General features: G+C 40.2%; 1 protein-coding gene across 1 annotated transcript in view; it reads left to right on the top strand.

Annotated features, from left to right (window-relative positions):
- The first annotated feature begins 4,237 nt into the window (after positions 1 to 4,237).
- TIPRL (TOR signaling pathway regulator) overlaps positions 4,238 to 15,599 on the top strand; it is a 29,650-nt gene continuing 18,288 nt past the window's right edge. The window contains exons 1-3 of the mRNA XM_028111909.2: positions 4,238 to 4,439; positions 10,028 to 10,207; positions 10,890 to 10,989. Of these exons, the coding sequence (XP_027967710.1) occupies positions 4,336 to 4,439; positions 10,028 to 10,207; positions 10,890 to 10,989 (384 nt within the window). The 5' untranslated portion in view covers positions 4,238 to 4,335. The remainder of the gene's footprint in view (positions 4,440 to 10,027; positions 10,208 to 10,889; positions 10,990 to 15,599) is intronic.

Raw genomic sequence — 15,599 nt, 5'->3', positions numbered from 1 at the left:
TGGAAACTTGATCTCAACCATGACCCTTGATGCCAGAAGTAGAGATATAGATTTTCTTTGGCTTAATGTAGAAGTAATGCAAAGACATAGGGAGATAAGAATGTTAGAATGGATTTCTCTCATGTAACCTGCTCATCTACCTCCTAATTATGTCCCCTGAGAGGACTAGAGTATCTGCCCTTTACCAAGAAATACACTGATGAAAGGGACACCACCACCCTTGAAAGGTGCTTCATTGGCTGATTTCTGCAATGCAGGGATGGAGATGGGAGACGTTCCATTAGAATCGACTCAGTGATCTCCATGGGGTTATAGTGATGTCCAAGACACAAAAGCCAGATAGGAGTACTTAATTGACCAGAGGCAATGTGAGTATGATAACTATAATAGGCAACAAGGACAGAGTGAGCATCAGAATGGGTTGACCCACAGAGATCTTGGGTAGGGGTAACTGATGTTGAGTCCCTAGGCTAGAAATAGACGAACAATACATTAAGGTTCTACTTGATCTGTGCTACCAACACAACCCTGAGTATAACAAAAAAACAAAAACAAAAACAAAACTTGGATTGTATCACCATGAAAGCCATAGCCCCTCCTTAATTCCCAGATCTGAGTCAGTGCACAGATTCTGAACCCCTTGAATGAAGGGAAAGCTGGGTAGCCTTGTGGATGGGCAATTTGGCCAAATTCTTTGCAGTTTTTTTTTTTTTAAGTAGGCTCCACACCCAACGTGGAGTCCAACGAAGGGTTTGAACTCATGACCCAAGATCAAGACCTGAGCTGAGATGGAGAGTCGGACGCTTAACCAACTAAGCCACCTAGGCACCCCTCTTTGCAGTTCTGTATGCTATTCTGCAGTGCAGAAAGGAATCATTCTGAGACAGAAGAGACAGTTAAACCAAATGACAACTGATGCAGTATACAGATTTGAACAATATTGATTTTATTTAATGACCACGATCATTCTTTCAGAAATGCCCCCACATTGCATAGATTCTAGCATTCCGTGCCTATGTGCATCATATGGGATTTCACATGTGGAGGAACAAAGGGAGTCAGACTTGTTGCCACAGGCTCTTCCTCAGAAAATTCTTCTTTTCTCTTTTTATATGACCATGTCTTTTCTCTTGGTGGTCCCTGTCTTTCAACAGGTCAGTTGACAGGCATCTTGGTTATGGTGTTGTGATCTCCAGGCCACAGATTGGATGTCTCTCCCCTTACATTCAATCAGTCACCTAGTCCTCTCCCATATCTGTCCTTTTCTCTCTCACTCTCCGCTCCTGCCTTCAACTAGGCCAATGGTCCACAAAGTCATTTGATCACTTGCCATTAATATCTGTAAAAAATCAAGCATGCATCCCAATATTTGTTTGCAAATCAAATGCATATGAATATGAGATACACTATGTACATTAGGAAACATGCACAAAAATAGAACTAAAAAAGATGAAATAAATATAAATAGAAGTATTAATATTTTCTTCCTTCCCTCCTGTGCATTTTGCAGTATGATGATACGGATGTGTATCTCACTTCGAAGACACAAGTTTAGGCCATCATGTTCTCTCACCGAGGCAATGGCCACTAATTATTCTTTGAAAAAAGTACCAAGTTCTTCAGCATGACATCATCTTCTTGATTTGTCCCAAGCCTACATTTCTCGACTCATCTCCCAGACATTCCCAGTAATGGGCCCTTCTGATCACTCCATCTATACCGGTCTGCTCTCTATCCCCAAACACACACTCACTCACTCACTCAAGCACACATGTCACCCTTTCCACCTAAGTTGCTCAGTGTTCTGCACAGAACTTATCCCTGTCTGAAGTCATAAATTTATTTGTTTTTTACCTGTCTTCATTATAGCGTGAGCTCTGAGATGACAGGGATCTTATCTTGCCTGTTTTATTCCCTGTTGTGTCCTTATATCTAAAGCAAATTCTGGCACCACAGTGGGTGCCCCCCAAAGCTGGTGTCATGAGAAAATGTGCGAATTTAATTTTTTAAAAGATTTTATTTATTTATTTGACAGAGAGAAACAGCGAGAGAGGGAACACAAGCAGGGGGAGCAGGAGAGAGAGAAACAGGCTTCCCGCTGAGCCGGGAGCCATATGCGGGGCTCAATCCCAGGACCCTGGGATCAGACATGAGCCAAAGGCAGACGCTTAATCACTGAGCCACCCAGGCGCCCTGAGCAAACTTCTCTAATAACCACTTGGTTGTTCTCAGAATTGAATCTTTTTTAAAAATTTTTTTAAAAATTTATTTATTTATTTATTTGTCAGAGAGAGAGAGAGAGAGAGGGTGCACACACAAGCAGGGGGAGTGGCAGGCAGAGGGAGAAGCAGGCTCCCCACTGAGCAAGGAGCAGCATGCAAGACTCAATTCCAGGACCCTGGGATCATGACCTGAGTCCAAGGCAGATGCTTAACTGACCGGGACACCCACGCATCCCTCAAAACTGAATCTTGACAAACTTGTACAGTAGATGGTTTGATTTGGTGGCTCAAACATCCTTTGTCCAATCTGTCGAAAAATCAAGTTCCCAGGTATTACTTCTTCTCAAGAACCAGCTTTATAAAGCAGATAGTTGTTGCATGATAGTACTTGAATGGGCACAGACAATACCCAGTTAATGCCTAAATATCTCTCTTTCTAATGTGTGAGTGCTTTAAATTGTACCTTTAAAGATTTATTTCTTTGTACCCTTAAAGAATTTTAGTTTTAAAGTTTCTAATAAGGTGCTGAATTGGAGACCACAGAGATAAAGTGCTTAATTGTTAGATTGTAAATTTAAACAAAAATATCCTTCTAATAGGAAGTCTTCATTGTAGCCTGCCTAGGAAAATTTGGGAAGGAGACTAATGTTTTGAAAGGGTAGGTGGGAAAGCACTGACTCAGGTCTGGATAGTGTGGCCTGGTACTTCTCTATCAAGGCCAGCTCATAGAAAATGATATAATAAAATCATTTAGACTAATTTGTAAATGACTGATTAAGCAAATCAGTGGCCCATTGCCCTACTTGAAGCAATTGAAATTTTAGATGAAACTGGATAGGTAGATAACATACATTTTGAGGGGAAAGGGGTCCTGCCTTGTATCACTGAAATCATGTCTCAGAACTCCATTGTCAGTCTCCATTACAAGATAGGGTGAGAATACTATTTTGTTATAAAACAAATGCTTGGCAAACAGCAGGTGCTCACATTTTGATACTCATTTGGATGAATGAGTGGACACTGAAGTTGACTTAAATCAACGTGTTGGCTCAGAGGAAGAAGTTAAGTAAATCCAGGGTTTAGGAAAAGTCTTTTGAAGATGTATCCATTCAAGGCATATCATTCCTTGGCTAGGGCAAGGCAGGGGGGCTGGAGAATCTATATTTTCCAAAGATGCCAGGTTGGGTCTGAAAAAGGGTACGTCTGAATATACTTAATAGGTTTAAGAGATAGAACAGCAAGGATAAGGGCTTAGAAGTAGGGCTGAGTGCACGTGGATAGGGCTGAGAGGGAGCTTCTGGAAATGAGGCCAGAAAGACAGATTTGGGAGATTTCCTAACATCAAGTCATCTCATTTTGAGGCAACTGAAGCCAAAATCATTAGTGAAGAGGTTTGCCGAAGGATGCCCAAAACAGCACTGCAAAAGTGGATTTAATACCGGTTTCTCCAGTGTTGCTTCCACTATTCCAGGGGCCTAGATTAGGAAAGTCTTGAACTGTCCGAAGTCTGAAATTTTTGATTGGAGTCTGTCTTAATCAGCAGTAGTTAGATGTCCACTTCTGAATCATGTAACACTCAATGCTGGACCTCCTAAATTCTAAGGGGTTTCTGTTTTTTGGCCTCGACAGAAAAATATAGGACATTTCCTCTGCACACTGATTCGCCAACATGCGACGTAATGACACTGCTTTGCGAGGTCTGTAAAGATCCTGCCGAATTCGCCTTCTCCATCACTGGCATTCTGTAAAATACTCCCAGATGACGTCATCCAAAGAGTCCAGCGAGAGGGGCGGTACGTCCCTGGCCACACCCCCTGCGGCAGAAGCCCCGCCCCTCAGTTGTCGCTCCCCTTTTCTGTTTTCCGGTGCATCGTGACGTAAGACGTAGGTCACGCAACATTAGCAACTGGTCCCGGAAGCAAAAGTCGAAGGGGCGGAAAAAGAGGAAAGGAGGGCCCGCGTCCGGGTCGGCCGGCAGGGGGCGGGGCGGGGAGGAGCCGGGCATGGTAACGGCTCGGAAGCCGAGGGGGCTGGGCCGGACGGAGGCGGAGGAACCGGTGTCCGCCGCTGCTCCAGCGTGTTCCGTGAGGCCCGCGCCGGCGCCGCCTCGGCCATGATGATCCACGGCTTCCAGAGCAGCCACCAGGACTTCTCCTTCGGGCCCTGGAAGCTGACGGCGTCCAAGACCCACATCATGAAGTCCGCGGATGTGGAGAAGTGAGGCTCCGGGACTCGGGACTCGGGGCGCGGGCGGGGGAGCTGGGCCTGGGCGGGAGGCAGGGCGAGCTGCGCGCAGCCCCAGCCCTCGCCAGGGCGGAGGCTCCGTGCGTGAGGACGGGACCCTTGAATGACATCGGGAGAGAATCCTGTCGCCACCTCCTGTCCTTTGGCGGGGGTTCGCCTGGCCCTGCGTCCGTGCAACTGTCACTCCGCCCGGGTTTGAGCAGAGCATGACTGTGCTGGTGGACTTTGCCCTCGCCCTAGGTCTCTACCTGCCCCAGCATGAGACACCTTTAGACCGTTTTTTTTTTTTTTTTTTTTTTCTGGGTGTCTGTGACCTCTTCTCTTGGGGGTTCGTAGTGGGGATGATACACGGGCTTGGTTTTTAGCATGTCAGGTGCTGTGCCAGGCGCTTGAGATATGGAAGATGAAAGAGCCTCTGCTTCCAGGAATGCAGTCTTATGACAGAGACAGGCCATGTGCATATCTGATAGAGATGTATACGCGGGGTTATTTGAGATCTTTGAGAGGGACAGGGCGTCCGGGAAATTCGGATGCCTGGGTAAATCTTGATAAAGTCGGTCGGATGGAGTGGGAATGGGCGCACGTGTAAAGCCAGGAGGCCAGGCATGGTACGAGATGTGAGGCGTTTGTGATGCCTGAGCTGAATCTGAACAGAGTTTGGGGGTGTCAGGGGACACTTGTAAAGCCGGGAGGCCAGGGAGAGTGCGAGCCTGGATTTGTTTGAAGAACCGTTCCTGTGTGATTGCAGCATGATGTACCAGAGGGGAGTAGCGGGAAATGGGAGGTAGGCCCCAGGGGAGTGGAGATACTGAGAGAATTTGTATGACAGGCTAAGGAATTTGTATTTCACGTGACTACCACCGGTGTAATTTTGTACAAAGGAGTGACATTGTCAGATGTACACTCTGAAAGATTTCTCTGAAGGTGATGTGGAGGATGGATTGGGGGGGCTGCAGGACTGGGTGAGGAGACTAGTTAGAAGGGGAGTACCTGGATTTGATGGCCAGTTGACAGGAGGAGGGAGGAAGAAGGAGCAATCTATACTGATGACAAGATTTCTGGCTTGGGCTATTGCATGGGAAGCTTTGTCACTGAACAAGGTAGAAACAGGAGGAGGAACAGATTGGGGCAGTTGTTGGATAGAGGAACAGCTTAGATGGTTGAAATGTGAGTTGTGTGTGGGTCATAAGTGGAGATGTAATAAGCATTTATCTTGGAACTCAAAGAACACGACTGTCCACGGGTTCAGGTTTGGGAATCATCAGCTTCTGGTTGATACCTGGAGCCTTGGGAGTGAACTAAGATCTTATAGAAGTCATCCAGAAGAAAGGGAAAAGGTTATGGGATAGTACCCTAGGCGCACTGGTATTTTAAGATTTAGGCCGAGGGAAGTGACCAAGGAAGAGAGTCATGAAGGGATGATTAGCAGTGTAGATTAGTGACTATTTTACATATATAATTGGAATATTTTGTAGGACCACCAGATTTCCCCAGATATATTGGGGCAAGTTCAGAGAGTCACATCTTATATTATTTCATATGCATTATTCAGTAAAGTAGTTAAAATTTATTTAATTGGATGGTTTTTTATTTATTTGTTTTTTAAAGATTTTATTTATTAATTTGACAGAGAGAGACACACACAGCGAGAGAGGGAACACAAGCAGGGGGAGTGGGAGAGGGAGAAGCAGGCTTCCCGCTGAGCAGGGAGCCCAATGCGGGGCTCGATCCCAGGACCCTGGGATCATGACCTGAGCCGAAGGCAGATGCTTAATGACTGAGCCACCCAAGCGCCCCTAATTGGATGTTTTTTTATGAAATATTTATTCTAATACATTTAATCTTTATCTTATTAAATTTTTTAAGTATTTAATATTTTATTTTTTAAAATTTTGTTTTGTTATAGTAGGAACACTTAACATGAGATCTATGTTCTTAACAATTTTTTTTTTATTGGAAGTTTGTACTTTTTTTCTTGGAAGTATGTGTGTGTGTATATATTTATCTTTATCCATTCATCTTTCAGTGGATACCTAGATTGCTTTCATATCTCAGCTATTGTAAATAATGCTGTAGTGAACAGGGGTATGCATGTTTTTTCAAATTAGTATTTTTGTTTGGTTCAAATAAATACCCAGAAGTAGAATTGCTGGATTGTATGGTAGTTTTTTTCTAATTTTTGGGGGAAACTCCTTATTCTTTTCCAGAGTGGCTGCACCATTTTGCATTCCTACCAACAGTGTAGGAGGGTACCCTTTTCTCTACATCCTCGCCAACGCTTGTTATTTTTTTGTCTTTTTAACAATAGCCATTCTCACAGGTGTGAAGTGATATCTCATTGTGGTTTTGATTTGCATTTCCCTGATGATTAGTAATGTTGATCATCTTTTCATGTGTCTCTATGTCTTCTTTGGAGACATGTCTATTCAGCTGCTGTGCCCATTTCTAATTAGATTGGTTTTTTTATATTCAGTTATGTGAGTTCTTTATGTATTTTGGATATTAATCCATTATCGGTTATATCATTTGCAAATATCTTCTCCTGTTCAGTAGATTGCCTTTTCACTTTATTGATGGTTTCCTTCACTCTGCAAAAGCTTTTTAGTTTTATATAGTCCCATTTATTTCTTTTTGTTTTTGTTGCCTTTGCTTGAGGCGACAGATCCACAATATGTTGCCAAGACTGATGTTAGGGAGCTTATTGCCTAATGTTTTCTTCTAGGAGTTTTATAGTTTCTGGTCTTACATTTAGATCTTTAATCTATTTTGAATTTATTTTTGTGTACAGTATGAGAAAGTGTTTCAGTTTCCTTTTTTTGCATGTGATTTTCCATTTTCCCCCAGCACCATTTATTGAAGAGACTTTTTTTCCTCATTGTATATTGCCTCCTTTGTTGAAGATTAATGACCATATAAGTGTGGGTTTGTGAGAGAGAGAGAGAGGAAGATTTATTTGTGAGAGAGAGAGAGAGGAAGATCATGCGAGGGCACACTCGAGCAGGGGGTGGGGGAAGAGGGAGATGGAGAGAAAGAATCTCAAGCAGACTCCCCGCTGATTGCAGAGCCTCATGTGAGGCTCAGTCTCAAGACCCTGAGATCATGACCTGATCCGAAATCAAGAGTCGGAAACTTAACCAACTGAGCCACCCAGGTGCTCCATAAGTGTGGGTTTATTTCTGGACTTTCTATTCTGTTTCATTGATTAATGTGTATGTTTTTGTGTCAGCACCCTACTGTTTTGGTTACTATAGCTTTGTAGTATAGATTGAAATCCGGGAGCATGATACTTCTAGCTTTGGTCTTCTTTCTCAAGATTGCTTTGGCTATTCAGGATCTTTTGTAGTTCCCTTCTTAACAAATTTTTAAGTGTACGATACATTATTATTAACTATAGGTAGAATGATGTACAGCAGATCTCTAGAGCTTATTCATCTTGCTGGACTGAAAACTTATGTCTGTTGATTAGTAATTTATTTTCCCCTCTCCCCAGCCTCTGGTAACCACCATTCCACTATTTGATTCTATAAATTTGACTATTTTATTTTATTATTATTTTTTTAAAGATTTTATTTGCTTATTTATTTTACAGAGAGAGAGTGTGTGTGTAAGAGCAGGGAAGGGGCAGAGGCAGAGGGAGAGAGAGAATCTCAAGGAGACTTTGTGCTGAGTGCAGAGCCCAACTTGGGGCTTGATGTCACAACCCTGAGGTCATGACCTGAGCGAAAATCAAGAGTCCAACATTCAACCGACTTAGCCACCCAGATACCCCCAAATTTGACTACTTTAGATGCCTCATATAAGTAGAATCATGTAGTATTTGTCTTTCTGTGACTGGCTTATTTTACTTAGCATAATGCCCGCAAGGTTCATCCATGTTGTTCCATATTGCAGACTTTCTTTCCTTTTTTTTAGGTTGCATTATATTCCATTGTATCTGTAAACCCTATTTTCTTTATCCATGCATCTGTGGATGGACACTTAGATTGTTTCCACATCTTGGCTATTGTGAGTAGAGTTGCAATGAACATAGGAGTATTAATTTCTCTAGTACTTAATATTTTCTGTCTCCTAAGAACTAAGAATAAATTTTACTTAAAATTGTGATGAAAAAATAACATTATTAGATATTATACTAAAGATGTGCAACTTGGGGCGCCTGGGTGGCTCAGTCATTAAGCGTCTGCCTTCGGCTCAGGTCATGATCCCAAGGTCCTGGGATCGAGCCCTGCATCGGGCTCCCTGCTTGGCGGGAAGCCTGCTTCTCCCTCTCCTGCTGCTCCCCCTGCTTGTGTTCCCTCTCTCGCTGTCTTTCTCTCTCTCTCTGTCAAATAAATAAATAAAATCTCAAAAAAAAAAATAAAGATGTGCAACTTTAAATGTTAGATCAGTGATAATGTGCATACATATATACACACGGATGTAATAAGTATATGTGCCCATTTTTTTCTTACTATTGTAATCATAATCATTTTTCTTGTATTTTCTCTTTAAGCATTTTTGATGATTCTGTAATACTTCATTGTATGGATATACTGTAGTATACATGACCATTTATTTCTTTATGATTGGACATTCTGAGTATTTCTTTTTTACTATTATGAATAAGATGGTTATGAGTATTAATGTGTATAGCTCTTTTCTGCATTGGAGATTGTTTCTTTATTATAGATTTCCCAAAACTGATATTTTGAGTCAGGATATAAATTTGATTAAATTCCTTGTACTTTTTGCTTAATTGGTGCCCCAGGGGATAGGATGTAAATTGACACAGTCCTTCCAGAAATCCATGTAAGCAAGTGCTGGTTTCCCTCATCAGTGTTGATGCTTTTGCTTTCTTCATTACCACCTTTTAAAACTTGTAACAAGTTGAGAAATATATTGGAAAGGTTGTTTTCCTACAAGAAACAGACTCTTTAAATCTGTTTAAGCTGTCTTTTCTTCATAACTATAATTAATATAATTGTGTAAGAACAAAAAGTCTACCAGAAACATGAAGCTTATGGAAACATGAGACTATGGTACATTAGGTCTTCTCCTAGGATTAGAACCCATATTTATTCTTGATGGTGGTGGGCCTTTTGTGATCCAGGAATGAAATAGATGTTTCTAATAAGAATCAGTATTTTTTCCATTGTTTAGTTTGTTCATGAGGGTTTTTTTGCTTATTTGCTTTTAATATATATGCAAGATTTGATTGCTATGTCTGATTAGAAATAGATCTAAAGCAATAGGAAAGAAGGTAATTGTGGTCTTAGGATATGCATAGATCCTATGTTGGCTTTATGTAACAATATATTTTTTAATATAGTATTATTTTCCCTTACCTAACAATAATAGCTGTGTAGCTGTTCAAAAAATCCAGAAGCCTTAAGAAAGAAAATTGAAAAGAAAGCCTTCTGATCTGCTAAAGTAGCTATCGTAGAACACTTGCACTAAAGTCCTGTGCTTTCCTTGTGTTCCCTTAGAACTTCACTCAGAGCATATTTAAACTTTTGCCTCTATTGCCCACTTTATAATTATAACCTTATTGGAACTATTACCTGACTTTTGGTTATGCATAGGTTAGCCGATGAATTACATATGCCATCTCTCCCTGAAATGATGTTTGGAGACAACGTTTTAAGAATCCAGCATGGCTCTGGCTTTGGGATTGAGTTCAATGCTACAGATGCATTAAGATGTGTTAACAACTATCAAGGAATGCTTAAAGTAGCCTGTGCTGAAGAGTGGCAGGAAAGCAGGTGAGAATCTGGGCAGTTATGGGTTAATTAAAAAGAAGAGTTGAAAGAAATCTTCAGTCATGATATGTGTATTTTATTAGAATGAAAGGCAAGTATTATTAAACTTGATAGTTGGATCATTCTTGGATTCATCTTTCTCATCCATAAAATGGAGCTTAGTTTCCCCACCTCTTGAATTGAAATCAGTTGAATTACAGTTGAACTGAGCTATGTAAGGTTTACATTTTTGAGCTTTCAGTGTTCTTTAGTGAAGAGGCAGTATACTGTGTACTTTATTATTCCTGTTTTTGAAGAAAAATGGTTACTTGTGATTTGCATTGTGTGTTAGGAGCATTGAAATAGAGAAAAATGTATTTTCTTTGATAATCAAATCAGCAATTATTTACTTCGTGCCTATTATGTACTAGGTGCCTTGGAGGAAAGAAAGAAGTACAAGCCTTTAAACCATGTCCTTAGGCAGTATACAGACTAATTGGAGAGACTCTATCAGCATATGACAAGTTTAATAACAATAAATATGCGGAAAACCCAAGAAAGATCTTATATTAGTGAATTATGACAAGTATATGTATTTATTAGGATATTTGTATTATTTGTAGAATGTAATTTGGTGTAATATATGAATACAGATGATCTATATTCTGCATCATTAAATCTGATCCTTCTCATTTTGATATTTGAGGACGGAGGGTGAACACTCCAAAGAAGTTATTAAACCATACGATTGGACCTATACAACAGATTATAAGGGAACATTACTTGGAGAATCACTTAAGTTAAAGGTAAATCTTATTTTTTGCTTTTATGATAAAGTCATTAATGGTCTTGGACAGTCTCAGCATTAGAACTTTCTAATAATGGCTTATTTTTGCTACTACTTTCATCTCACTTACTTTCTATTGAGGGAAGCTTCAGAACCTGATGTGAAGGGATTTTGCTTATTGATTATAAACAGAAAATAAGGCCATAGGGGAACAATTTTTATTCTCAAAAGTATGTTTAGTAGCAATAGCAAACTGCCTTAATGTTATCATTATCACTCTCAAGAAGCATTAAAATGTGTATCTGCCCTTGATGTAATGAATTAGGTGATTTAGATAGAACCTGCTAGTTAGTAGCTTACAGTTTTACGGATGAACAGGCAGGTGGGCAGATAGGACTTTTGGTCAGACAGCTTAGGTTTTTGTCCCGCCTGCTCTGTCTGCGAACCTGGTATGACTCTAGGCAAGTTACTTACTCTGAGTCTCAATTTTATTAGTAAATTGGGAAAACAGAAATAGTGACCTCAACATCAGAGGTTTGATAGGAGCTAATCTGTGGGAAAGCTCTCGATAAATTCTAAAGCTCCATGTTAATAATGCATCTGTGTAAACCATGCTTAAGAAGAGATTCACTTTGTGGTGAATGATGCTGGGAAAGTGGAATTGGTAGGTCTCATATTGGGAACTTAGCTGCATTTTGACATCCTACAGTTTGACTGAAATGAAGAAAATTTGCCTTAGGTTGCATGTCTCTATCACATTCAATTACAGAGAACAAAATTATTTTAGTGTAAATAAAGTAATTATTGGAGACCCTCTATCATATGTTGGTGCCTAGGCAGAAATGTTAAGGAGATAGAGCTGTGTATGGGCTCCTTGTCTCTGCAGAGATTTTTAGAGTCTTGGGAAGACAGAAGTTCATAGCAGGAACTCCATTCTCTTAATTTTCTGTCAGTCCTATAATCCAAGCTTTAACTATTTTTCTCTGCTGCTTCCAAGACAAATACACATTTTTTGAGAGAACACGTATGCATTCATTCGTTCATTCATTCACTCTACTCACTCACTCACACACTCATTCATTCTTGAACTCTTCCTCTGAGCTAGGCACTAATTCTAGGAGCTGTGGATACAGCAGAGAACAGACAAAAATCCGTTTGTTACAGTCTAATGGGGAGCAAGGTTTTTCAATCCCTTAATACTTCATAGATTAATATTCTCCTTTCTTCTTCTGAGTGAAAAGCTTTGTAGAGAACATAGTTCATTTGATATTTCATTGCTGGGAGTGAGGTAATGGGAACTCGTTTTAACCCTTTGTAGGAATGATGACTTACAAAAAGCCTCCTATGGGTTATGAAGTAGCATTAGCTGTGACCAATAAGCAAGAAACACAGCAGTAGAAATGGGGAGTTTGAGAGTTGTAGGAGGTGAAGAGCGTGTGCTCAGTACTCTTACTGACACTTTAACCTGTAATGTAATTTGTTCTGAGGTGTTGTTGAAAATGTCAGTGTGATCACCCCTCACTGGTGGTAATGAGCTCAGGCTTTGGCAGGCCTGGGTTCAAATCCCAACACCATCACTTAACTTGGAAAAGCAATTTAATCTTGCTAAACGTTGTTTCTCACTTTGGTAAACTGGATAATAGCAGTTGTAAGGTATTAAGAATACATATGTGAAGTGTTTAGCACAGTGTCTGTTCCACAGCAAGATCTCCATAAATGGTAGCTGCTATTATTATTATGATAATATTATATTCAAATGTCAGGAAAACTAAGTTAATATTATTGAAATAACAAGACTAAAATGTTAGACTAGATATATACCAAGATATTATAGAAAAGTATATATTAAGTATTATTGAAATACCAAGACTAGATATATTGTCTAAATATTTATTTTTGCCTTATGGTCTAAATGGACTTGATGAGTATGTTCCTTTATTGCCTTAAAAAATTGAGTAACCATTTTCTAGGCAAAATCCTCAAAATAACCTTGTGTCATAGGCATTCTTATCCTCATTTTGTGGATGAAGAAATGGGTTCAAGATCTTAAAGTATGTTTCTCTTAATAACATAATACCAATGCTGTAGCTTATTGTTAAGCATGTTTGTTGTATGTGGAAGATCACTCCATTGGAACATTTTTTGCATTTGGCTTTCTTGATACCTAAGGATTTTTTTGCCCTATAATATTACTTGGGGCTTTAAGTTATTCAGTTCTTCCCCCGTTTCTGAAAACAAAAGCCCTGGTGTATATAGGAAGTATATGCCTGTGGAGGAGAATATGTTTTATATAAATGGTAAGAATGTCAGAGAATGAGGCATTAGAATGAAGCCTTTTTTTTTTTTTGCCCTTAAATTCTTGCCTTTTAATTGTCGGGGGCTGCTGCTGGTGTGTGTCTAGTGTTTTCTCACTCTTTTTGTGTTGTTTTACCTATTACTCTGAGTTGTAGCATAGTGCAAGAGAAGAGAGCCAGTCATAGAGTTGTACTGGCTGGATTCAAATCCAGCTTTGCTATTTATTAGCTGGGCCACCCTCAGAACATCTCCGAGATTATGGTGTAGAATGTTATGAGGTCAGGGGTGCCTGGGTGGCTCAGTTGTTAAGCGTCTGCCTTCGGCTCAGGTCATGATCCCGGGATCCTGGGATCGAGCCCTGCATCGGGCTCCCTGCTCAACGGGAAGCCTTCTTCTCCCTCTCCCACTCCCCCTGCTTGTGTTCCCTCTTTCGCTATGTCTCTCTCTATCAAATAAATAAATAAAATCTTAAAAAAAAAAAAAAAAAGAATGTTATGAGGTCAGATGCCTAATATGTACCTGGCAACATGTGGGTTATTTTCTTCATTCTTGTTAAATAAATAAATTGACTTTGCAGGAGAATAGAAGTGGAAGACTGCCTCTTCTAGTTATATTGCCTTTTAGGAATAAAATGTGTATAATGTCCATACATTTAAAAAAGCATTTTTTTAAAAGTTGTGTTTATTTATTTGACAGAGAGTAAGAGAAAGAGAGTGTGAGAGCTGGAGGAGGGGTAGAGGGAGGGGGGAGAGAGAATCCTTAAGCAGACTCCTCGCTGAGTCTGGAGCCTGGCACAGGACCCTGAGATCATGACCTGAGCTGAAACCAAGAGTCAGATGCTTAATTGACTGAGCCACCCAGGCGCCCCTAAAAAAAGCATGCTTTTTTAAAGTATGTTGGAACATTTGCCAACTTATTCAGTGTGATTTAATATTTTGAGCTTTTCTCTCTTTTTTTACTGTGGTAAAAAAACATATAACAAAATTTACCATCTTTTTTTTTTTTAAAGATTTCATTTATTTATTTGACAGAGAGAGAGAGAGGGAGCGCAAGTAGGCAGAGCTGCAGGCAGAGGGAGAAGGAAAAGCAGGCTGTCCTCTGAGCTGGGAGCCCGATGTGGGTCTTGATCTCAGGACCCTGGGATCATGACCTGAGCCAAAGGCAGCTGCTTAACCGACTGAGCCACCCAGGTGCCCCACAAAATTTACCATCTTAACAATTTCTGTGTATATTAAGTTAGTGTTAAGTATATTCATATTGTTATGCAACCGATTTCCAGAACTTTTTCATCTTGGAAAACTGAAACTCTGTACCTGTTAAAGAATAACTCCCCAGTTCCTCCTTCCCCAGTCCCTGGCAACCCACCATTCTATTTTCTGTTTCTATGAATTTGACCACTGTAGATACTTCAGATAAGTGGAATCATACAATATTTGTCTTTTTGTGACTGGTTTATTTCACTTAGCGTAGTGTCCTCAAGGTTCATCAACATAGCGCGTGTCAGACTTTCCATTCTTTTTAAGGCTGAATAATATTTCTGTATATGTATATGCCATATTTTGTACCCACTCATTTGTCAGTGAGCATTTGGGTTGCTTGTCCTTGGCTATTGTGAATAGTGCTGCTATGAACAGAGGTGTGCAAATACCTCTTTGAGATTCTGCTTATAGTTTTTTGGATATATACCCAGAAGTGGAATTGCTAGATCACACAGCAATTCTATTTTTAATCTTTTGGAGAACCTCTGTACTGTTTTCTACAGTAGTTGCCCATTTTACATTCCCATCAGCAATGTATGAGGGGTTTTAATTTGCATTTCTCTAATGATTAGTGATGTTGAGCATCTTTTCATATGCTTATTGGCCATTTTTATATCATCTTCAGTATCTTGAGCTTTTCAAAGTACATTTTTAGGGAGAAATGTGCAAACTTAAACATTGGAAGTGAATGGGCTTTGTTAAGTCTAAAGGCAAAAGGAACTGCACATAGGTATTGTACCCTAGTTGATAAAGTTGTTTTTCACAGGGGTATGAGTTAACAATTCTAATAGTATTTCGGTTTTGCAAGATGAAGAAATTCTAGAGATCTGTTTGACAATAATGTGAATATAGTTAACACTACTGAATTGTATGCTTAAAAATGGTTAAGATGGTAGATTTCATGTTACATATTTTTGGCTGCAATGAAAAGAAAAAGTTAAGGGTGCCTGGGTGGCTCAGTGGTTAAGCGTCTGCCTTCGGCTCAGGTCATGATCCCAGGGTCCTGGGATCGAGTCCTGCATCGGGCTCCCTGCTCAGCGGGAAGCCTGCTTCTCCCTCTGCCACTCCCCCTGCT

The sequence above is a fragment of the Eumetopias jubatus genome, unplaced genomic scaffold (genome assembly GCF_037043125.1).
Source record: "Eumetopias jubatus isolate StellerSeaLion01/CBP00866 unplaced genomic scaffold, mEumJub1_p1.0 scaffold_12, whole genome shotgun sequence".
Classification (NCBI taxonomy): Eukaryota; Metazoa; Chordata; class Mammalia; order Carnivora; family Otariidae; genus Eumetopias; species Eumetopias jubatus.
Note: the sequence above shows the minus strand (reverse complement) of the source record. Positions and strands in the feature narration are given on the sequence as shown.